Raw genomic sequence first — 24,008 nt, 5'->3', positions numbered from 1 at the left:
CTCTTTCTGTTCCAGCCACCGACTAATAAAACACCCGGTGTTCCACACCAGAACCGACCGGGTTCTTCTGGACCGTGAGGCCTTTTGAAAAGAGTGTCTCTCCGTTCCAGAATTGTTTTTACCCCGAGGGGCATTTCCTCCTCACAGACGAAGCCCGTCACGTCCTGTCCATCATCACTTCTGCTTCTTCTGGGCCAATCACAGTCGAGGATTCTTGGTCCCTCCTTCTCCTCTTCACCACAAGGGGGCGCGCCGTCTGGTCCCTCAGTCTCAAAATGTCCAATGGACGCTCACTAATTGTCTCCGAGGTGATGACCGCAGAGTCAACCAGAGGACAACAGGAAGTCTCAGGCTGAGAGACGAGCAGACGTCTGTCAGAAGCTACAGAGCGTTTCACATGAGCAGAACATCTGGAAAAAGATCAAAGGGATTCAAAGCCACTGGACCTGCTTCAAAGAGCTAAAACAATGAAAGCTGAAGAAGTTAAGATCTATTTGGCAAAAAACAAAAGACGAACGGATCTACAGGATCTAAAGGGTTCTAAAGGGTTTCTAAAGGGACCTACAGGGATCTAAAAGGATCTAAAAGGATCTAAAGTTCTAAAATGATCTAAAGGGTTCTAAAAAGGATCTAAAGGGTTCTAAAAGGATCTAAAAGCACAACGTGGTAGAAAAGTGGGGAAAATGTGAAAAGTAAGAATTGAAAGGACTTTTTAAAGAAGTATGAGCAGTTTATTTTTAGCAGTTCACAAGTAATAAGTACACAGCGGTAAGCGAGGCGCGGCCGGTGCTCCGAACGTCTCGGTGAAATGTGGAGAGTCCAATTCTGCTGCCAGTAAAAATATCAATAACCGTGCGGACGACAACGGGCGCGGCGTCACATTGTTTCCGTCGGAACGCCGCCGCCCGTTTTATTGTCCTCAGAGAATTCCTCTGTAATTGCAGTTCCTCCAAGTATTCCATAACACTGCTGATAATTAGCACTGTGCAGCGATATCAAAATGTTTGTACTGCGCTTCAGCTTCCGGTACTACGCTGAGCTCTCTGAGCAGTTCTCAGCTGTTCTTCTGGGGTTCTAGCTCATTTAGTCTGAAGCTTTTCTGATGTTTCGTTTAATTGTTTTCCAATTTGGAGCCACTTTAAACTAGTAGTTATTAATTCTTATTACTTTTCAGCCAATTTGAAGTTTTTATTCTCAGATATTTGAGCTTCTCCAGCCGTCTGTCTCTATCGTCTGAGGTTTCTTATCTTTTATTTTCAGTAGTTTTTAGCGGTTTTCAGCCACTTTAAGCTTTTGTTTTGTCCTTTTCTCCCGTCCAAAGCCGTTGGGATGAGTTTGTATAAGGTTCTATCTGCAGAACTGTCAATAGCAGTTTATTTTTAGCGGTAATTACACAGACGTAAGCGAGGTGTGGCCGACGTGCCAAAGTCTCGTAAAAACATGTCGTCCATTCTTGCTGGTAATTAAATGTCAACTACCGCGTGGACGACAACGGGCGCGGCGTCACATTGTTCCGTCGGAACGCCGCCGCCCGTTTTACCGTCCTGACTTAAGTCCTGACTTAAGTCCCGACTTCAGCCGTTTTAGAGCTTGTTAGGTAGATTCCAGGTATTTCTAGAGAACTTTTAAAGTTTTTTAGCTGTTTAAAACCGTATTAGCAGTTCCTTAGCGGTTCTTTTTAGCCGTTTGTATCATTTTCAAGAAGTTTCCAGGAGTTTTGATTTTCCTTGTGAAGTCTGAACTATTATCTTTATTTTGCCTTTTTAAGCGGTTTAAACTGTTATTAACAGTTTTTAGCCATTTTGATCAGTTTATAGCGTTTTTCAGCAGTTACCTATTCTTTGGTTTTGTAGTACTTTTTCATATTCTTTTCTTTTACTTGTCACGTTTAACTCATCTTAAGCTGTTATTTGACCATATTTACTGTTTAAGCTCCTTAAATAAACTTCATTAGTGAAGTAATTTCACAGTAAAATGGAGCCCATATTTCCAGACTTGGTGTTGATAAAGAGTTGAATACCTAAATTACTGTGTAATCATTGAGATTACTGCCTCCATTAGAGTATCCTATTATGAGTGGAGGAAAAGCTGTGATTATATTTCTGTGTCCGTCTTTGAAAGCTGATTTCCATTGTACCTCTCGATGGTTCTGGTCCAGCCTTGGTACTCGGCGTTGTGTTGATGAAGGATCAGTCAGGAATCTGTTGACATGGAGCAACAAAGAGTGTTTGGAAGAGAAGAGACAATAACGCGGGGCGTGGAACCGACAGTGTTTGGAAGGTGACGTTGTGGTTCTCCTGGGAGTGTCCCTCATGCAGAGGATATATTAGGTCAGCATTATTATTCTTTCATTCATCCAGTGAAGGTGGTCGAAGATTCCTCACCATGAGGTTGATACTTCCTCTGACTCTCCTCTGGGCGGCGTCCAGCAGAGGTAACCTGCTTTATTCTCCTCTTATCGGGATACTTCTCTGACCTGTCCTCCTCCTGACCTGTCCTCCTGACCTGTCCTCCTCCTGACCTGTCCTCCTGACCTGTCCTCCTGACCTGTCCTCCTGACCTGTCCTCCTCCTGAGCTGTCCTCCTCCTGACCTGTCATCCTGACCTGTCTCCTCCTGAGCTGTCCTCCTCCTGACCTGTCCTCCCTGACCTGTCCTCCTCCTGACCTGTCCTCCTCCTGACCTGTCCTCCTCCTGACCTGTCCTCCTGAGCTGTCCTCCTCCTGACCTGTCCTCCTGACCTGTCCTCCTCCTGACCTGTCCTCCTGAGCTCCCCCTCCTGACCTGTCCTCTGACCTGTCCTCCTGAGCTGTCCTCTCCTGAGCTGTCCTCCTCCTGAGCTGTCCTCCTCCTGACCTGTCCTCCTCCTGACCTGTCCTCCTCCTGACCTGTCCTCCTGACCTGTCCTCCTGAGCTGTCCTCCTCCTGAGCTGTCCTCCTCCTGACCTGTCCTCCTGACCTGTCCTCCTGACCTGTCCTCCTGACCTGTCCTCCTCCTGAGCTGGCCTTCTTACGGTGGTTTGATAAGGTGGCTGGAGGAATACTTCTAGATTTGTCCAAGAAAGAAATCCTAAAAGATCAAAACAATCTGACAAGTCATTTTTTCATCTAATTTATCTTCATGAATTCAAATGACGTTTGGAGTCCCTCAGGGAGCTCTTCTGGAGCTCCTCTGGAGCTCCTCTGGAGCACCTCTGGAGCTCCTCTGGAGCTCCTCTGGAGCTCCTCTGGAGCCTCTTCACTTCATATCTGACAGTTTTCCTACTAAAGAAAAGTTGGGAAATGTTTTTCAGTGTGGTTTTCTTGTGATTTTGTATTTTTCTCTGCTAAATAAGACTTGGACTTCCTCGGTGACGGACTCTCAGTCCTCCACACTATTTTGAAATTGGATGTTTTTACATTCTATTTTATTTTGGTGTGATTGTCATCGAAAACAACGTTTGGAGTCCCAGGGGATTCATATTTGACTGTCTATAAAAAGCAGATGGAAAAAGGTTTTCCATTGAATGGAGCTTCGTTGTCATTTGGATGTTTTAGTGAAGTGACGTTCTGTTTGGAGTTCCTCAGGGATCCACCCTGGAGGCCTCTTCACTTCATCTTTGACAGTTTTCTACCAAAGAACAGTTTAAAAACCAGTTGGAAGAAAGTGACTTTCACATTTTTAGTGTGGCTTATCATCGTTTATCTTTTTAATGAACTTAAAGTTCCTCAGGGAAAACTCCAGGACCTCTTTACTTCATCTTTTTTTTTTTTTTTTAAATCAGCGTGAAATTTGACATTCCTGCATATCTTGATGTTATTTGTGTGTTTGTCACTGAAAACAATATCTGGAGTTCCTCAGGGAACGACTCTGGGTTCTCTTTACTTCATATTTTACAGTTTTATTCTGAAAACTGTTTGAAAACCAAATGGAAAAAAGGACTTTTAATGTTCGATATTAATTTATCACAATGTTTCTGTCTTTATCAGTGGAAATAAGGTTTGGAGTTCCTCAGGGATTGATTGTGATCCTCTTTACTTCATATTTTACTGTTTTCTAACAAAACAAGAACCAAAAAAAAGAAGATTATTGATTACGATGTGATAAGGTGATGAACCTTTTCCTGTTTTCTCTTCAGTCTCAAGCCCCATCAACCACTACTGCCCCAACACCAACCACTACTACCCCACCTCCACCTCTTCGGTGTCTGAGTTGCTCCAATGGCGACTGTTCATCAACAGCCCCAGTGACCTGCTCCTCAGAGACCATGTGTATATCAGCCACCATTCAGGTAGACTTTTCTTCTTCTCTAGAATTCCTCAATGAAATACATGTACTGCAACGTTCTGGCAGCTTCTCACCAACTACTACTGCCTCATTCTCCACTCTGTAGACACTACACTTGGACAACCTCCAACAGAGACAATCTTCCGAGGCTGTGCCAACGTCCTCCGTGTGTCCAAACACAGGAAATCACATCTTTTCACTGGATTCAGCCTCTTCAAGGTGTTCTGGCAGCTGCCACATGTTGTGACTCTGATGGGTGTAATGGAGGACCTCCTCCTGGTGAGAACCAAGAAAGTTTAGTCTGTTGAATCACATGGCCTCGGGGCACCACCGGTAAAAGACTCTTTCAATTGTCCCCTCATCTCTAGTAACACTCTTTATTCTTTAATGTTCCAGAACTGCCTCCTCAGACAAACAGTGGTTTGGAGTGTTTCATTTGTTTTCCTGTCGAGATGAATGTGATACTGAGTTTCAATGTGCTGGAGTGGAGGATCGATGCTTTCAAGGAGCCGGTGAGTTTTAAATTTATGGCTTCAAGGTTTACCTGAGAGATTGAATGAATAACTTGGTTGCTTCATGTTTGTACTATTCATCAAGTACTCAAGTAGTTTTGACCAATTCACATCTTAATTTATCTGGACAACCTGCCCTACAAGTCCCCGGCGAGCTCAGCTGGTAGAGCGTCAGACTCTCAGTCTCAAGGTAGAGGGTTCATGTCCCACGCCGGGCGCCACCTTCCTGTGGGGTCTCCACCTTCCTGTGGGGTCTCCACCTTCCTGTGGGCTCTCCACCTTCCTGTGGGCTCTCCACCTTCCTGTGGGCTCTCCACCTTCAGGAAGGTTCTTAATGGTGCAATGTGATCTGGGTGACGGTGCTCAGACTGACACCACCACCACCCAGAAACGGAGAAGAGGAAGAAAATGGATGGATGGATGGATGGATGGATGGATGATGGATGGATGGATGGATGGATGAATGGATGGATGGATGATGGATGGATGGAACCCCTGGCCTACATGAAGGGAACATCATTGTACAACTTTGTTTTTTGTCAAGGTCTTTATATTGTTTCTTTTCCAAGTTTATATACAAACAAAAAACATGAACATCAATGATGTTTCAATTCAGAACAGTGACCCCCCCCCACCCCCCACCCCCCCACCCCCCTCCAGTAGGTAGTAGGTATATGAGATACACAAAATCAATATTTGCGACCCGAAAGCAACCATAGTTTTTGCCCGACGACTGAACTCAGGTGGTATGACCCCAAAAATGGCTGTTATAGGAGCGGGCTTTAATGACATTTTTAAGACATCTGTAAATGTTGAGAGTATCAGCTTCATTCTAGTTTGAGCAGGACCTAAACATGTGTAAGAGTACCTGCTGCTTGCCTGCAACGATCACACAAGGGATCAATACCAGGAACCATTTTAGATAGTTGGATTCTGGAGCAGTGGAGGCCATGCATAACCTTGAATTGGACCGCGGCATGTCTTAAACAGATGGAAGAAGAGTTTATATTTCCTACGGCTTCTTCCCAGACTCTCTCAGAAAGTTCTAACCCCAACACTTCCTCCCAACAACTCTTCAACCTGCTCAAAGGTTTCAAATCGTGAGAGTTAATTAAAGAAGAAATAAGTCCAATAGACCCTTTAGAAGATGGATTCAATTTGAAAATAGAGTCTCGGAGAGAGCTGGTTGGTGTGGATGGAAAAGAGGAGATAAATGTCGATACAGAATTAGGGATCTGAAAATATCTGAAGAAATGTGACCGTGGAATATTGACTTCTGATGTCAATTGATCAAAAGGGTCATTAGCAAACCCATTTTCAATGGTAGTGGCTCCTCCTCTAACCCAGACATCGAACGCTCTGTCCAGGATTGATGGTTGAAAGAGGTGGTTCTTTGTTATAGGGACATGGATGGAAATATCTTTTAATAAAAAACATCTTTGAAATTGTGTCCATATCTTAAAGGAGTGTTTGATTATTGGATTTGAAGAATAATGAGAAATAGGTTTAAGTAATAGAAGTTTTGTATGAAGCAATGCACCTAAAGAGATAGAATGAAGGACAAATGTTCCAGTTGAAGCATTTAGGGGTTGAATCAGAGTGTTGGGATCCTTCCCACTGGAGTATATTTAGTATGTTCGCAGCTGTTAGGCTTTAAGATTCCAGAGGTTCTCCTCCAGAGGAGAGACACCAGGGACAATGAACAGGACATAAAACAGCAGGGAAGAAGGCAAAGACCTCAGGAAGTCTCCAACCCTCCAGGTTGGCAACCAATGATAATGGTAGAACCTGACCCGGACACCACAGGGGTCCAAAAGTCCACTTGGTGAAACACCTTTTCTACCAACTGTCCCCCACTTCTTATCCCAGCCACCGAGAGGGACACACGTCTCTGCTGCCTCGGGACGGTAAAGAGAGGACCAAGTAGGTCCAAGGGACAGAACCAAAGTCAGCCCGCTGGACGAGCAGGACACAGTTTGGACTTCTTCTCTTTTCCTTCTTCCTTCTTTTGGGGATTCTGGTGACGTGAGCCAGCGTCCACCCAATTAATCCAATAACAGTTGTAAAGTATTTGGATCAGTGTGATAACTGCAAATAATATATGTAGCACAACAAGGATATTGTATGTTATCCCCTTCACCCCTCCCCCCTCCCCCCTCAACTTCTCTTCTCTCTTTTCTCTTCTCTCTCTCTTTGTGCGTTCCCCCCTCCCCCTCTCTTCTCTCTCTCTTTGAGCGTCCCCCCCCCTCCCCCCCCCCCTCTCTTCTCTCTCTCTTTGAGCGTTCCCCCCTCCCCCTCTCTTCTCTCTCTCTTTGAGCGTTCCCCCCTCCCCCTCTCTTCTCTCTCTCTTTGAGCGTTCCCCCCTCCCCCTCTCTTCTCTCTCTCTTTGTGCGTTCCCCCCCTCCCCCTCTCTTCTCTCTCTCTTTGAGCGTTCCCCCCCGGTCGTGTCCAGCAGCCATACCAACTTCTGACGGAGGAGGCAACAGGAGGAGACTCCAGGTCTCTCCCTGTTCAAGACCAAAAACTGTTCTGACTTCTTCATATTCACATTTAACTATCCATGGAAGAAGCCTTTTGTCCAGAAAATACTAATAAATACATGAATATGTACCATGGACAGGTGGAAAAAAAGAATAACACTTAGATTTGGGGTTCAAGAAGCGCCAAGCATCAGCTATTCCATTTATATCAAGGAACGATTGAATTGTATGAGCAGTTTTGGATTTGATTGAAACGCTAGATGAGCTTTGACCTAAAGCAGGTGACGTAGCACCGCTCATACCTCCGCCCAGAATGAGATGATGTGTGTCCATGTTTGGAAAGGAGGAAAAGAACTTTGTAAAAAAAGAGTCATGGTCCCAATCTGGGTCAAAACATTAGCAAGGCCTACTGGAGTGTTCTAAAGCCTGCCTCCAAAGATTCTGGAGCGACCTGAAGAATCTGTTTCAGCCTTTGACATCACAAAGGGGCTGCTTTTGTTCATTAGAATGGCTGCCCCTCTAGACTTATGCTGGAGATTTAAATGATATGGCTGACCAATCCATCCACCTCTCAGTCTAAAGTCATCAAAAGTGCATTATCATTGTACAACTTTTGGAATCAGTTCTCTCAGATACTTCAGTTTACAGGAACCTTTCTTCTTCTTCCACAGCAGCGAGCAGTTCCAGTGATTCTCCAGTGTTTGGTTGTATATCTCAAAGTGTGTGTGAAGCTGCTCCAGACCTGGGAATGTTTCCACTGCTGGACAGTTTTGGTACAATCACCAGTGGACCAACCTGTTGTCAAGGACAACTGTGTAATGATGGAACAACCACTACTGCCCCAACTACAACCACTACTGCCCCAACAACAACCACTACTGCCCCACCAACACCAACCACTACTACCCCACCTCCACCTCTTCGGTGTCTGAGTTGCTCCAATGGCGACTGTTCATCAACAGCCCCAGTGACCTGCTCCTCAGAGACCATGTGTATATCAGCCACCATTCAAGGTAGACTTTTCTTCTTCTCTAGAATTCCTCAATGAAATACATGTACTGCAACGTTCTGGCAGCTTCTCACCAACTACTACTGCCTCATTCTCCACTCTGTAGACACTACACTTGGACAACCTCCAACAGAGACAATCTTCCGAGGCTGTGCAACGTCCTCCGTGTGTCCAAACACAGGAAATCACATCTTTTCACTGGATTCAGCCTCTTCAAGTGTTCTGGCAGCTGCCACATGTTGTGACTCTGATGGGTGTAATGGAGGACCTCCTCCTGGTGAGAACCAAGAAAGTTTAGTCTGTTGAATCACATGGCCTCGGGGCACCACCGGTAAAAGACTCTTTCAATTGTCCCCTCATCTTCTAGTAACACTCTTTATTCTTTAATGTTCCAGAACTGCCTCCTCAGACAAACAGTGGTTTGGAGTGTTTCATTTGTTTTCCTGGTCGAGATGAATGTGATACTGAGTTTCAATGTGCTGGAGTGGAGGATCGATGCTTTCAAGGAGCCGGTGAGTTTTAAATTTATGGCTTCAAGGTTTACCTGAGAGATTGAATGAATAACTTGGTTGCTTCATGTTTGTACTATTCATCAAGTACTCAAGTAGTTTTGACCAATTCACATCTTAATTTATCTGGACAACCTGATCTACATGAAGGGAACATCATTGTACAACTTTTGGAATCAGTTCTCTCAGATACTTCAGTTTACAGGAACCTTTCTTCTTCTTCCACAGCAGCGAGCAGTTCCAGTGATTCTCCAGTGTTTGGTTGTATATCTCAAAGTGTGTGTGAAGCTGCTCCAGACCTGGGAATGTTTCCACTGCTGGACAGTTTTGGTACAATCACCAGTGGACCAACCTGTTGTCAAGGACAACTGTGTAATGATGGAACAACCACTACTGCCCCACCAACTACAACCACTACTGACCCACCAACTACAACCACTACTGCCCCAACTACAACCACTACTGCTCCACCAACTACAACCACGACTGCCCTAACTACAACCACTACTCCCCCACCAACCACTACCACAACTGCCCCAACTACAACCACTACTGCCCCAACTACAACCACTACTGCCCCAACCACAACCACAACTGCCCTAACTACAACCACTACTGCCCCAACCACAACCACTACTGCCCCACCAACTACAACCACTACTGCCCCACCAACCACAACCACAACTGCCCCAACTACAACCACTACTGCCCCACCAACCACAACCACGACTGCACAAACTACAACCACTACTGCCCCAACCACAACCACTACTGCCCCACCAACTACAACCACTACTGCCCCACCAACCACAACCACAACTGCACAAACTACAACCACGACTGCCCCAACTACAACCACTACTGCCCCAACTACAACCACTACTGCCCCACAAACCACAACCACTACTGCCCCAACTACAACCACTACTGCCCCACCAACCACAACCACGACTGCCCCAACTACAACCACTACTGCCCCAACAACAACCACTACTGCCCCACCAACACCAACCACTACTACCCCACCTCCACCTCTTCGGTGTCTGAGTTGCTCCAATGGCGACTGTTCATCAACAGCCCCAGTGACCTGCTCCTCAGAGACCATGTGTATATCAGCCACCATTCAAGGTAGACTTTTCTTCTTCTCTAGAATTCCTCAATGAAATACATGTACTGCAACGTTCTGGCAGCTTCTCACCAACTACTACGGCCTCATTCTCCACTCTGTAGACACTACACTTGGACAACCTCCAACAGAGACAATCTTCCGAGGCTGTGCAACGTCCTCCGTGTGTCCAAACACAGGAAATCACATCTTTTCACTGGATTCAGCCTCTTCAAGTGTTCTGGCAGCTGCCACATGTTGTGACTCTGATGGGTGTAATGGAGGACCTCCTCCTGGTGAGAACCAAGAAAGTTTAGTCTGTTGAATCACATGGCCTCGGGGCACCACCGGTAAAAGACTCTTTCAATTGTCCCCTCATCTTCTAGTAACACTCTTTATTCTTTAATGTTCCAGAACTGCCTCCTCAGACAAACAGTGGTTTGGAGTGTTTCATTTGTTTTCCTGGTCGAGATGAATGTGATACTGAGTTTCAATGTGCTGGAGTGGAGGATCGATGCTTTCAAGGAGCCGGTGAGTTTTAAATTTATGGCTTCAAGGTTTACCTGAGAGATTGAATGAATAACTTGGTTGCTTCATGTTTGTACTATTCATCAAGTACTCAAGTAGTTTTGACCAATTCACGTCTTAATTTATCTGGACAACCTGCCCTACAAGTCCCCGGCGAGCTCAGCTGGTAGAGCGTCAGACTCTCAGTCTCAAGGTAGAGGGTTCATGTCCCACGCCGGGCGCCACCTTCCTGTGGGCTATACACCTTCCTGTGGGCTCTCCACCTTCCTGTGGGCTCTCCACCTTCCTGTGGGCTCTCCACCTTCCTGTGGGCTCTCCACCTTCAGGAAGGTTCTTAATGGGTCAATGTGATCTGGGTGTCGGTGCTCAGACTGACACCCCCACCACCCAGAAACGGAGAAGAGGAAGAAAATGGATGGATGGATGGATGGATGGATGGATGGATGGATGGATGGATGGATGGATGGATGGATGGATGGATGGATGGATGGATGGATGAATGGATGGATGGATGGATGGATGGATGGATGGATGGATGGAACCTGGCCTACATGAAGGGAACATCATTGTACAACTTTGTTTTTTGTCAAGGTCTTTATATTGTTTCTTTTCCAAGTTTATATACAAACAAAAAACATGAACATCAATGATGTTTCAATTCAGAACAGTGACCCCCCCCCCCCCCCCCACCCCCCTCCAGTAGGTAGTAGGTATATGAGATACACAAAATCAATATTTGCGACCCGAAAGCAACCATAGTTTTTGCCCGACGACTGAACTCAGGTGGTATGACCCCAAAAATGGCTGTTATAGGAGCGGGCTTTAATGACATTTTTAAGACATCTGTAAATGTTGAGAGTATCAGCTTCATTCTAGTTTGAGCAGGACCTAAACATGTGTAAGAGTACCTGCTGCTTGCCTGCAACGATCACACAAGGGATCAATACCAGGAACCATTTTAGATAGTTGGATTCTGGAGCAGTGGAGGCCATGCATAACCTTGAATTGGACCGCGGCATGTCTTAAACAGATGGAAGAAGAGTTTATATTTCCTACGGCTTCTTCCCAGACTCTCTCAGAAAGTTCTAACCCCAACACTTCCTCCCAACAACTCTTCAACCTGCTCAAAGGTTTCAAATCGTGAGAGTTAATTAAAGAAGAAATAAGTCCAATAGACCCTTTAGAAGATGGATTCAATTTGAAAATAGAGTCTCGGAGAGAGCTGGTTGGTGTGGATGGAAAAGAGGAGATAAATGTCGATACAGAATTAGGGATCTGAAAATATCTGAAGAAATGTGACCGTGGAATATTGACTTCTGATGTCAATTGATCAAAAGGGTCATTAACAAACCCATTTTCAATGGTAGTGGCTCCTCCTCTAACCCAGACATCGAACGCTCTGTCCAGGATTGATGGTTGAAAGAGGTGGTTCTTTGTTATAGGGACATGGATGGAAATATCTTTTAATAAAAAACATCTTTGAAATTGTGTCCATATCTTAAAGGAGTGTTTGATTATTGGATTTGAAGAATATTGAGAAATAGGTTTAAGTAATAGAAGTTTTGTATGAAGCAATGCACCTAAAGAGATAGAATGAAGGACAAATGTTCCAGTTGAAGCATTTAGGGGTTGAATCAGAGTGTTGGGATCCTTCCCACTGGAGTATATTTAGTATGTTCGCAGCTGTTAGGCTTTAAGATTCCAGAGGTTCTCCTCCAGAGGAGAGACACCAGGGACAATGAACAGGACATAAAACAGCAGGGAAGAAGGCAAAGACCTCAGGAAGTCTCCAACCCTCCAGGTTGGCAACCAATGATAATGGTAGAACCTGACCCGGACACCACAGGGGTCCAAAAGTCCACTTGGTGAAACACCTTTTCTACCAACTGTCCCCCACTTCTTATCCCAGCCACCGAGAGGGACACACGTCTCTGCTGCCTCGGGACGGTAAAGAGAGGACCAAGTAGGTCCAAGGGACAGAACCAAAGTCAGCCCGCTGGACGAGCAGGACACAGTTTGGACTACTTCTCTTTTCCTTCTTCCTTCTTTTGGGGATTCTGGTGACGTGAGCCAGCGTCCACCCAATTAATCCAATAACAGTTGTAAAGTATTTGGATCAGTGTGATAACTGCAAATAATATATGTAGCACAACAAGGATATTGTATGTTATCCCCTTCACCCCTCCCCCCTCCCCCCTCAACTTCTCTTCTCTCTTTTCTCTTCTCTCTCTCTTTGAGCGTTCCCCCCCTCCCCCTCTCTTCTTTCTCTCTTTGTGCGTTCCCCCCTCCCCCTCTCTTCTCTCTCTCTTTGAGCGTTCCCCCCCGGTCGTGTCCAGCAGCCATACCAACTTCTGACGGAGGAGGCAACAGGAGGAGACTCCAGGTCTCTAACTGTTCAAGACCAAAAACTGTTCTGACTCCGAAGGTTCTAGATCACATCATATTGTTGGCCCAAGCTGCCGATCAGGACAAGGGAGGAAAAAAAAGAAGAAAAAAAAATAAAAGATTTATGAGATGATTTCAGAATTATTTATGAATTAATACATTTTGTTACTAAACGCCTGTTAGCTGAATTGTACGATTCTTGGTGAGTATTGTGTATTTATTGTTGATAATTCACTGGTTTGTAACAGTCTGTACTCGGATCTCACACCTTCCTTTTTATTTAAGATTGTTATATTTTACCCAGAAATATTAACTAACTTAATTAAACTTTTTACAAACGAGACTGATATTTTGGTATTAGCTATTTCCAGTTTATCTGGTGGTGCCCCGATTTATTATTAATACATAAATAACAAATTTATTCAAATGAAGAATTTTTCATTAATAAATTATTTTTGATAATTTATTAACTTTTAAGTAATTACTCAATTACTTTAGGAGTTGTTAAGGAGTAAATGACCGTTTACTTCCATTAATAATTTAAATTTTTCATAAATTACTTCCAGTGATTTATTACTTTCAGTAATCTATTACATTCAGTAATTATATGCTAATAACCAACCATAAATCCCAACATAATGGTGCCCCGTGTGAGGCTGTTTTAAAAACAGTATTGTCACAATGTCTGCATAATTTATCCAGAATTGTCTTTTGAGTTGTCCAACCGATAACTTGGTTTCTGGCAGAACTTAGTTTTCGAAGAACACGTTACAGCACTGCTAAACAAAGTCACTTGTGTTTGTGAAGTGTTAGAGCCTTTTTACTGCATCTTCTTTTCTTTCTGGCGTAAAGTTAAAAGTACATTAACACAGCTATTACTCATCCCAGGTGCTAAAACCCCCTGTTAACTTGAGAGGTTACAGTTAGAGCAATCAGCATTGACTATCGGTGTGTAAGTCACAGGTTCATCTCACCTGTGCATCAGCAGCATCCTATAGGGTTGTAAGCCAAAGGTGGAACCATCACCTGGGCATTAACAACATTTTGGCTCTTTTCAAAACACAGCTTCAGCGTGACTCCTACCATGAGTAGTCAGAGACACTGCGTCCTCGGAGCAGAGACTCCTACCATGAGTAGTCAGAGACACTGCGTCCTCGGAGCAGAGACTCCTACCATGAGTAGTCAGAGACACTGTGTCCTCGGAGCAGAGACTCCTACCATGAGTAGTCAGAGACACTGCATCCTCGGAGCAGAGACTCCTACCATGAGTAGTCAGAGACACTGCGTCCTCGGAGCAGAGACTCCTACCATGAGTAGTCAGAGACACTGCGTCCTCGGAGCAGAGACTCCTACCATGAGTAGTCAGAGACACTGTGTCCTCGGAGCAGAGACTCCTACCATGAGTAGTCAGAGACACTGCGTCCTCGGAGCAGAGACTCCTACCATGAGTAGTCAGAGACACTGTGTCCTCGGAGCAGAGACTCCTACCATGAGTAGTCAGAGACACTGCGTCCTCGGAGCAGAGACTCCTACCATGAGTAGTCAGAGTATGGTATTAGCTATTTCCAGTTTATCTGGTGGTGCCCCCCTTTTTATTATTAATAGATAAATAACACATTTATGCAAATGAATAATTTTTTATTAATAAATTATTTTTGATAATTTATTAACTTTAAGTGTTTAATCAATTACTTTAAGAGTTGGTAAGGAGTAAATGACCGTTTACTTCCATTAATAATTTAAATTTTTCAGAAATTACTTCCAGTGATTTATTACTTTCAGTAATCCATTACTTACAATAATTTAATGCTAATATCCAACCATAAATCCCAACACAGCCCACTAGTACTATTGGAAGTTAGGGAGGGAAAATCTCCCATTTCGACAATGGCATTGTACGGTATGTTTACGCATTCTCTGTGTTTTCCTATTCCAAATGAACTCCGATATTAGTTTAACAATTGAAGTAAAAAACGTTTTTGACAAGAACAGAGTAATGCTCTGAGAAATTCAGGCAGCACATTCATTTTAATTCCATTGATTCTACCTCCTGATGATAAAGGCAGCAGACTCCATCGTTCCAGATCCTGATTTAAATGACACAATAATGGGGGGAAATTAGCTTTGATAATGTCTATAAAATCATGTGTGATCCAAATTCCTAAATATTTACATTTACATGCGTTAACTTTCAGGGAAAAAAGGTCCAAATGAATCGATTGTGAATTAGCGAGATGACCGCCTGGCGCCTTGTTGGGGGGAGGGAGGAGTTGGTAAAGGATTCCTCAAACACAGGGGGCAGAGCAGGGGCAAGCTGGGTGGAAAACTGTCTGTAAAATTGGCTCGGAAATCTGTCAGGGCCGGGAGACGTTCCGTTTTGCATTGAGTTTATAGCATTTCTCACTTCTACTGTGGAAAATGGTCTTTCCAGATCAGTAGCAACTTCATTATCAATCTTAGGGATCTTTAATTCTTTAAGAAATGAACTGAGCAAAGATCAGTCTTTCAGGGATTCTGTCGTATATCATTTGGAATAAAATTTGTGAAAGCAGGTGTTGATTCCTCAATGATCTTTATGCCTCACCACAAATTCATTATTCATCTCGTTTGTAGAATAAATCTTTGTTTCGATAAGTCATTAGATGGAGTAGCAGCACAAATTCTATCCAGGTCTAAATGATCATTGGTCAACTTTTCCAATCTTGAATAATGACTCTCTGAGTTTCACACTGTACGAGATCATTGGTCCTCTAAGATATGTCTTCATCCACTCCCAGACTGTTGATGCAGCATCCCCGGGTTTTTGTTGTACTAAGAAATTAGGTGATTTCTGATGATATGAAGTTAAAGTTTTCGTCAGATAATAAAATTGAGTTGAGGTGCCAAGGACGATACGCAGTATGAGAAGTCGGCACTCTGAAAGTTATCAATAAAGGAGCATGGTCAGATACGACTATTGCTTCATATTCACATTTAACTATCCATGGAAGAAGCCTTTTGTCCAGAAAATACTAATAAATACATGAATATGTACCATGGACAGGTGGAAAAAAAGAATAACACTTAGATTTGGGGTTCAAGAAGCGCCAAGCATCAGCTATTCCATTTATATCAAGGAACGATTGAATTGTATGAGCAGTTTTGGATTTGATTGAAACGCTAGATGAGCTTTGACCTAAAGCAGGTGACGTAGCACCGCTCATACCTCCGCCCAGAATGAGATGATGTGTGTCCATGTTTGGAAAGGAGGAAAAGAACTTTGTAAAAAAAGAGTCATGGTCCCAATCTGGGTCAAAACATTAGCAAGGCCTACTGGAGTGTTCTAAAGCCTGCCTCCAAAGATTCTGGAGCGACCTGAAGAATCTGTTTCAGCCTTTGACATCACAAAGGGGCTGCTTTTGTTCATTAGAATGGCTGCCCCTCTAGACTTATGCTGGAGATTTAAATGATATGGCTGACCAATCCATCCACCTCTCAGTCTAAAGTCATCAAAAGTGCATTATCATTGTACAACTTTTGGAATCAGTTCTCTCAGATACTTCAGTTTACAGGAACCTTTCTTCTTCTTCCACAGCAGCGAGCAGTTCCAGTGATTCTCCAGTGTTTGGTTGTATATCTCAAAGTGTGTGTGAAGCTGCTCCAGACCTGGGAATGTTTCCACTGCTGGACAGTTTTGGTACAATCACTGGTGGACCAACCTGTTGTCAAGGACAACTGTGTAATGATGGAACAACCACTACTACCCCACCAACACCAACCACTACTGCCCCACCAACACCAACCACTACTACCCCACCTCCACCTCTTCGGTGTCTGAGTTGCTCCAATGGCGACTGTTCATCAACAGCCCCAGTGACCTGCTCCTCAGAGACCATGTGTATATCAGCCACCATTCAAGGTAGACTTTTCTTCTTCTCTAGAATTCCTCAATGAAATACATGTACTGCAACGTTCTGGCAGCTTCTCACCAACTACTACTGCCTCATTCTCCACTCTGTAGACACTACACTTGGACAACCTCCAACAGAGACAATCTTCCGAGGCTGTGCAACGTCCTCCGTGTGTCCAAACACAGGAAATCACATCTTTTCACTGGATTCAGCCTCTTCAAGTGTTCTGGCAGCTGCCACATGTTGTGACTCTGATGGGTGTAATGGAGGACCTCCTCCTGGTGAGAACCAAGAAAGTTTAGTCTGTTGAATCACATGGCCTCGGGGCACCACCGGTAAAAGACTCTTTCAATTGTCCCCTCATCTTCTAGTAACACTCTTTATTCTTTAATGTTCCAGAACTGCCTCCTCAGACAAACAGTGGTTTGGAGTGTTTCATTTGTTTTCCTGGTCGAGATGAATGTGATACTGAGTTTCAATGTGCTGGAGTGGAGGATCGATGCTTTCAAGGAGCCGGTGAGTTTTAAATTTATGGCTTCAAGGTTTACCTGAGAGATTGAATGAATAACTTGGTTGCTTCATGTTTGTACTATTCATCAAGTACTCAAGTAGTTTTGACCAATTCACATCTTAATTTATCTGGACAACCTGCCCTACAAGTCCTCGGCGAGCTCAGTAGGTAGAGCATCAGACTCTCAGTCTCAAGGTAGAGGGTTCATGTCCCACGCCGGGCGCCACCTTCCTGTGGGCTCTCCACCTTCCTGTGGGCTCTCCACCTTCCTGTGGGCTCTCCACCTTCCTGTGGGCTCTCCACCTTCAGGAAGGTTCTTAATGGGTCAATGTGATCTGGGTGACAGTGCTCAGACTGACACCCCCACCACCCAGAAACGGAGAAGAGGAAGAAAATGGATGGATGGATGGATGGATGGATGGATGGATGGATGGATGGATGGATGGATGGATGGATGGATGGATGGATGGATGGATGGATGGATGGATGGATGGATGAATGGATGGATGATGGATGGATGGAACCTGGCCTACATGAAGGGAACATCATTGTACAACTTTGTTTTTTGTCAAGGTCTTTATATTGTTTCTTTTCCAAGTTTATATACAAACAAAAAACATGAACATCAATGATGTTTCAATTCAGAACAGTGACCCCCCCCCCCCCCCCACCCCCCCACCCCCCTCCAGTAGGTAGTAGGTATATGAGATACACAAAATCAATATTTGCGACCCGAAAGCAACCATAGTTTTTGCCCGACGACTGAACTCAGGTGGTATGACCCCAAAAATGGCTGTTATAGGAGCGGGCTTTAATGACATTTTTAAGACATCTGTAAATGTTGAGAGTATCAGCTTCATTCTAGTTTGAGCAGGACCTAAACATGTGTAAGAGTACCTGCTGCTTGCCTGCAACGATCACACAAGGGATCAATACCAGGAACCATTTTAGATAGTTGGATTCTGGAGCAGTGGAGGCCATGCATAACCTTGAATTGGACCGCGGCATGTCTTAAACAGATGGAAGAAGAGTTTATATTTCCTACGGCTTCTTCCCAGACTCTCTCAGAAAGTTCTAACCCCAACACTTCCTCCCAACAACTCTTCAACCTGCTCAAAGGTTTCAAATCGTGAGAGTTAATTAAAGAAGAAATAAGTCCAATAGACCCTTTAGAAGATGGATTCAATTTGAAAATAGAGTCTCGGAGAGAGCTGGTTGGTGTGGATGGAAAAGAGGAGATAAATGTCGATACAGAATTAGGGATCTGAAAATATCTGAAGAAATGTGACCGTGGAATATTGACTTCTGATGTCAATTGATCAAAAGGGTCATTAACAAACCCATTTTCAATGGTAGTGGCTCCTCCTCTAACCCAGACATCGAACGCTCTGTCCAGGATTGATGGTTGAAAGAGGTGGTTCTTTGTTATAGGGACATGGATGGAAATATCTTTTAATAAAAAAAATCTTTGAAATTGTGTCCATATCTTAAAGGAGTGTTTGATTATTGGATTTGAAGAATAATGAGAAATAGGTTTAAGTAATAGAAGTTTTGTATGAAGCAATGCACCTAAAGAGATAGAATGAAGGACAAATGTTCCAGTTGAAGCATTTAGGGGTTGAATCAGAGTGTTGGGATCCTTCCCACTGGAGTATATTTAGTATGTTCGCAGCTGTTAGGCTTTAAGATTCCAGAGGTTCTCCTCCAGAGGAGAGACACCAGGGACAATGAACAGGACATAAAACAGCAGGGAAGAAGGCAAAGACCCCAGGAAGTCTCCAACCCTCCAGGTTGGCAACCAATGATAATGGTAGAACCTGACCCGGACACCACAGGGGTCCAAAAGTCCACTTGGTGAAACACCTTTTCTACCAACTGTCCCCCACTTCTTATCCCAGCCACCGAGAGGGACACACGTCTCTGCTGCCTCGGGACGGTAAAGAGAGGACCAAGTAGGTCCAAGGGACAGAACCAAAGTCAGCCCGCTGGACGAGCAGGACACAGTTTGGACTACTTCTCTTTTCCTTCTTCCTTCTTTTGGGGATTCTGGTGACGTGAGCCAGCGTCCACCCAATTAATCCAATAACAGTTGTAAAGTATTTGGATCAGTGTGATAACTGCAAATAATATATGTAGCACAACAAGGATATTGTATGTTATCCCCTTCACCCCTCCCCCCTCAACTTCTCTTCTCTCTTTTCTCTTCTCTCTCTCTTTGAGCGTCCCCCCCCTCCCCCTCTCTTCTTTCTCTCTTTGTGCGTTCCCCCCTCCCCCTCTCTTCTCTCTCTCTTTGAGCGTTCCCCCCTCCCCCTCTCTTCTCTCTCTCTTTGAGCGTTCCCCCCCGGTCGTGTCCAGCAGCCATACCAACTTCTGACGGAGGAGGCAACAGGAGGAGACTCCAGGTCTCTCCCTGTTCAAGACCAAAAACTGTTCTGACTCCGAAGGTTCTAGATCACATCATATTGTTGGCCCAAGCTGCCGATCAGGACAAGGGAGGAAAAAAAAGAAGAAAAAAAAAAAAAAGATTTATGAGATGATTTCAGAATTATTTATGAATTAATACATTTTGTTACTAAACGCCTGTTAGCTGAATTGTACGCTTCTTGGTGAGTATTGTGTATTTATTGTTGATAATTCACTGGTTTGTAACAGTCTGTACTCGGATCTCACACCTTCCTTTTTATTTAAGATTGTTATATTTTACCCAGAAATATTAACTAACTTAATTAAACTTTTTACAAACGAGACTGATATTTTGGTATTAGCTATTTCCAGTTTATCTGGTGGTGCCCCGATTTATTATTAATACATAAATAACAAATTTATTCAAATGAAGAATTTTTCATTAATAAATTATTTTTGATAATTTATTAACTTTTAAGTAATTACTCAATTACTTTAGGAGTTGTTAAGGAGTAAATGACCGTTTACTTCCATTAATAATTTCAATTTTTCATAAATTACTTCCAGTGATTTATTACTTTCAGTAATCTATTACATTCAGTAATTATATGCTAATAACCAACCATAAATCCCAACATAATGGTGCCCCGTGTGAGGCTGTTTTAAAAACAGTATTGTCACAATGTCTGCATAATTTATCCAGAATTGTCTTTTGAGTTGTCCAACCGATAACTTGGTTTCTGGCAGAACTTAGTTTTCGAAGAACACGTTACAGCACTGCTAAACAAAGTCACTTGTGTTTGTGAAGTGTTAGAGCCTTTTTACTGCATCTTCTTTTCTTTCTGGCGTAAAGTTAAAAGTACATTAACACAGCTATTACTCATCCCAGGTGCTAAAACCCCCTGTTAACTTGAGAGGTTACAGTTAGAGCAATCAGCATTGACTATCGGTGTGTAAGTCACAGGTTCATCTCACCTGTGCATCAGCAGCATCCTATAGGGTTGTAAGCCAAAGGTGGAACCATCACCTGGGCATTAACAACATTTTGGCTCTTTTCAAAACACAGCTTCCGTGTGACTCCTACCATGAGTAGTCAGAGACACTGTGTCCTCGGAGCAGAGACTCCTACCATGAGTAGTCAGAGACACTGTGTCCTCGGAGCAGAGACTCCTACCATGAGTAGTCAGAGACACTGCGTCCTCGGAGCAGAGACTCCTACCATGAGTAGTCAGAGACACTGCGTCCTCGGAGCAGAGACTCCTACCATGAGTAGTCAGAGACACGGCGTCCTCGGAGCAGAGACTCCTACCATGAGTAGTCAGAGACACTGCGTCCTCGGAGCAGAGACTCCTACCATGAGTAGTCAGAGACACTGCGTCCTCGGAGCAGAGACTCCTACCATGAGTAGTCAGAGACACTGCGTCCTCGGAGCAGAGACTCCTACCATGAGTAGTCAGAGACACTGCGTCCTCGGAGCAGAGACTCCTACCATGAGTAGTCAGAGACACTGCGTCCTCAGAGCAGAGACTCCTACCATGAGTAGTCAGAGACACTGTGTCCTCGGAGCAGAGACTCCTACCATGAGTAGTCAGAGTATGGTATTAGCTATTTCCAGTTTATCTGGTGGTGCCCCCCTTTTTATTATTAATAGATAAATAACACATTTATGCAAATGAATAATTTTTTATTAATAAATTATTTTTGATAATTTATTAACTTTAAGTGTTTAATCAATTACTTTAAGAGTTGGTAAGGAGTAAATGACCGTTTACTTCCATTAATAATTTAAATTTTTCAGAAATTACTTCCAGTGATTTATTACTTTCAGTAATCCATTACTTACAATAATTTAATGCTAATATCCAACCATAAATCCCAACACAGCCCACTAGTACTATTGGAAGTTAGGGAGGGAAAATCTCCCATTTCGACAATGGCATTGTACGGTATGTTTACGCATTCTCTGTGTTTTCCTATTCCAAATGAACTCCGATATTAGTTTAACAATTGAAGTAAAAAACGTTTTTGACAAGAACAGAGTAATGCTCTGAGAAATTCAGGCAGCACATTCATTTTAATTCCATTGATTCTACCTCCTGATGATAAAGGCAGCAGACTCCATCGTTCCAGATCCTGATTTAAATGACACAATAATGGGGGGAAATTAGCTTTGATAATGTCTATAAAATCATGTGTGATCCAAATTCCTAAATATTTACATTTACATGCGTTAACTTTCAGGGAAAAAAGGTCCAAATGAATCGATTGTGAATTAGCGAGATGACCGCCTGGCGCCTTGTTGGGGGGAGGGAGGAGTTGGTAAAGGATTCCTCAAACACAGGGGGCAGAGCAGGGGCAAGCTGGGTGGAAAACTGTCTGTAAAATTGGCTCGGAAATCTGTCAGGGCCGGGAGACGTTCCGTTTTGCATTGAGTTTATAGCATTTCTCACTTCTACTGTGGAAAATGGTCTTTCCAGATCAGTAGCAACTTCATTATCAATCTTAGGGATCTTTAATTCTTTAAGAAATGAACTGAGCAAAGATCAGTCTTTCAGGGATTCTGTCGTATATCATTTGGAATAAAATTTGTGAAAGCAGGTGTTGATTCCTCAATGATCTTTATGCCTCACCACAAATTCATTATTCATCTCGTTTGTAGAATAAATCTTTGTTTCGATAAGTCATTAGATGGAGTAGCAGCACAAATTCTATCCAGGTCTAAATGATCATTGGTCAACTTTTCCAATCTTGAATAATGACTCTCTGAGTTTCACACTGTACGAGATCATTGGTCCTCTAAGATATGTCTTCATCCACTCCCAGACTGTTGATGCAGCATCCCCGGGTTTTTGTTGTACTAAGAAATTAGGTGATTTCTGATGATATGAAGTTAAAGTTTTCGTCAGATAATAAAATTGAGTTGAGGTGCCAAGGACGATACGCAGTATGAGAAGTCGGCACTCTGAAAGTTATCAATAAAGGAGCATGGTCAGATACGACTATTGCTTCATATTCACATTTAACTATCCATGGAAGAAGCCTTTTGTCCAGAAAATACTAATAAATACATGAATATGTACCATGGACAGGTGGAAAAAAAGAATAACACTTAGATTTGGGGTTCAAGAAGCGCCAAGCATCAGCTATTCCATTTATATCAAGGAACGATTGAATTGTATGAGCAGTTTTGGATTTGATTGAAACGCTAGATGAGCTTTGACCTAAAGCAGGTGACGTAGCACCGCTCATACCTCCGCCCAGAATGAGATGATGTGTGTCCATGTTTGGAAAGGAGGAAAAGAACTTTGTAAAAAAAGAGTCATGGTCCCAATCTGGGTCAAAACATTAGCAAGGCCTACTGGAGTGTTCTAAAGCCTGCCTCCAAAGATTCTGGAGCGACCTGAAGAATCTGTTTCAGCCTTTGACATCACAAAGGGGCTGCTTTTGTTCATTAGAATGGCTGCCCCTCTAGACTTATGCTGGAGATTTAAATGATATGGCTGACCAATCCATCCACCTCTCAGTCTAAAGTCATCAAAAGTGCATTATCATTGTACAACTTTTGGAATCAGTTCTCTCAGATACTTCAGTTTACAGGAACCTTTCTTCTTCTTCCACAGCAGCGAGCAGTTCCAGTGATTCTCCAGTGTTTGGTTGTATATCTCAAAGTGTGTGTGAAGCTGCTCCAGACCTGGGAATGTTTCCACTGCTGGACAGTTTTGGTACAATCACTGGTGGACCAACCTGTTGTCAAGGACAACTGTGTAATGATGGAACAACCACTACTGCCCCACCAACCACAACCACGACTGCACCAACTACAACCACTACTGCCCCACCAACCACAACCACTACTGCCCCAACTACAACCACTACTGCCCCACCAACCACAACCACGACTGCACCAACTACAACCACTACTGCTCCACCAACTACAACCACTACTGCCCTAACTACAACCACTACTCCCCCACCAACCACTACCACAACTGCCCCAACTACAACCACTACTGCCCCAACTACAACCACTACTGCCCCAACCACAACCACAACTGCCCTAACTACAACCACTACTCCCCCACCAACCACTACCACAACTGCCCCAACTACAACCACTACTGCCCCAACCACAACCACTACTGCCCCACCAACTACAACCACTACTGCCCCACCAACCACAACCACAACTGCCCCAACTACAACCACTACTGCCCCAACTACAACCACTACTGCCCCACCAACCACAACCACGACTGCACAAACTACAACCACTACTGCCCCAACCACAACCACAACTGCCCTAACTACAACCACTACTGCCCCAACCACAACCACTACTGCCCCACCAACACCAACCACTACTGCCCCACCAACACCAACCACTACTACCCCACCTCCACCTCTTCGGTG

The 24,008-nt window shown here is 43.8% G+C and overlaps 1 protein-coding gene and 2 long non-coding RNA genes across 4 annotated transcripts; all 3 read left to right on the top strand.

The window, feature by feature from the left end:
• The first annotated feature begins 2,360 nt into the window (after positions 1-2,360).
• On the top strand, positions 2,361-9,418 carry LOC308128093 (uncharacterized protein). Of its 2 annotated transcripts, XR_013936534.1 has the most exons (8): positions 2,361-2,434; positions 4,118-4,270; positions 4,373-4,545; positions 4,663-4,778; positions 7,930-8,271; positions 8,374-8,544; positions 8,663-8,779; positions 9,005-9,418. XR_013936534.1 is itself a non-coding variant. In XM_080493745.1 (4 exons), exons 1-4 carry the CDS (start codon positions 2,386-2,388, stop codon positions 4,720-4,722), a joined length of 435 nt encoding a protein of 144 aa, XP_080349871.1. In that variant the 5' UTR covers positions 2,361-2,385; the 3' UTR covers positions 4,723-6,237. The 2 variants fall into 2 exon arrangements, 1 of the variants encoding a protein (XP_080349871.1); XM_080493745.1 differs by lacking the exons at positions 7,930-8,271; positions 8,374-8,544; positions 8,663-8,779; positions 9,005-9,418 and having other exon boundaries at positions 4,663-6,237.
• A 275-nt stretch (positions 9,419-9,693) lies between these two features.
• LOC308128096 lies at positions 9,694-10,593 on the top strand. Its single transcript, XR_013936536.1, has 3 exons — positions 9,694-9,904; positions 10,007-10,177; positions 10,296-10,593. It is a non-coding gene; the product is annotated as an uncharacterized lncRNA (long non-coding RNA).
• A 5,944-nt stretch (positions 10,594-16,537) lies between these two features.
• Positions 16,538-17,200, top strand: LOC308128092. Its single transcript, XR_013936533.1, has 3 exons — positions 16,538-16,692; positions 16,795-16,965; positions 17,084-17,200. It is a non-coding gene; the product is annotated as an uncharacterized lncRNA (long non-coding RNA).
• Positions 17,201-24,008: the final 6,808 nt, after the last annotated feature.

The sequence above is a fragment of the Lipophrys pholis genome, assembly GCF_963383615.2.
Source record: "Lipophrys pholis genome assembly, contig: SCAFFOLD_97, whole genome shotgun sequence".
In the NCBI taxonomy this organism is placed as follows: domain Eukaryota; kingdom Metazoa; phylum Chordata; class Actinopteri; order Blenniiformes; family Blenniidae; genus Lipophrys; species Lipophrys pholis.
Note: the sequence above shows the minus strand (reverse complement) of the source record. Positions and strands in the feature narration are given on the sequence as shown.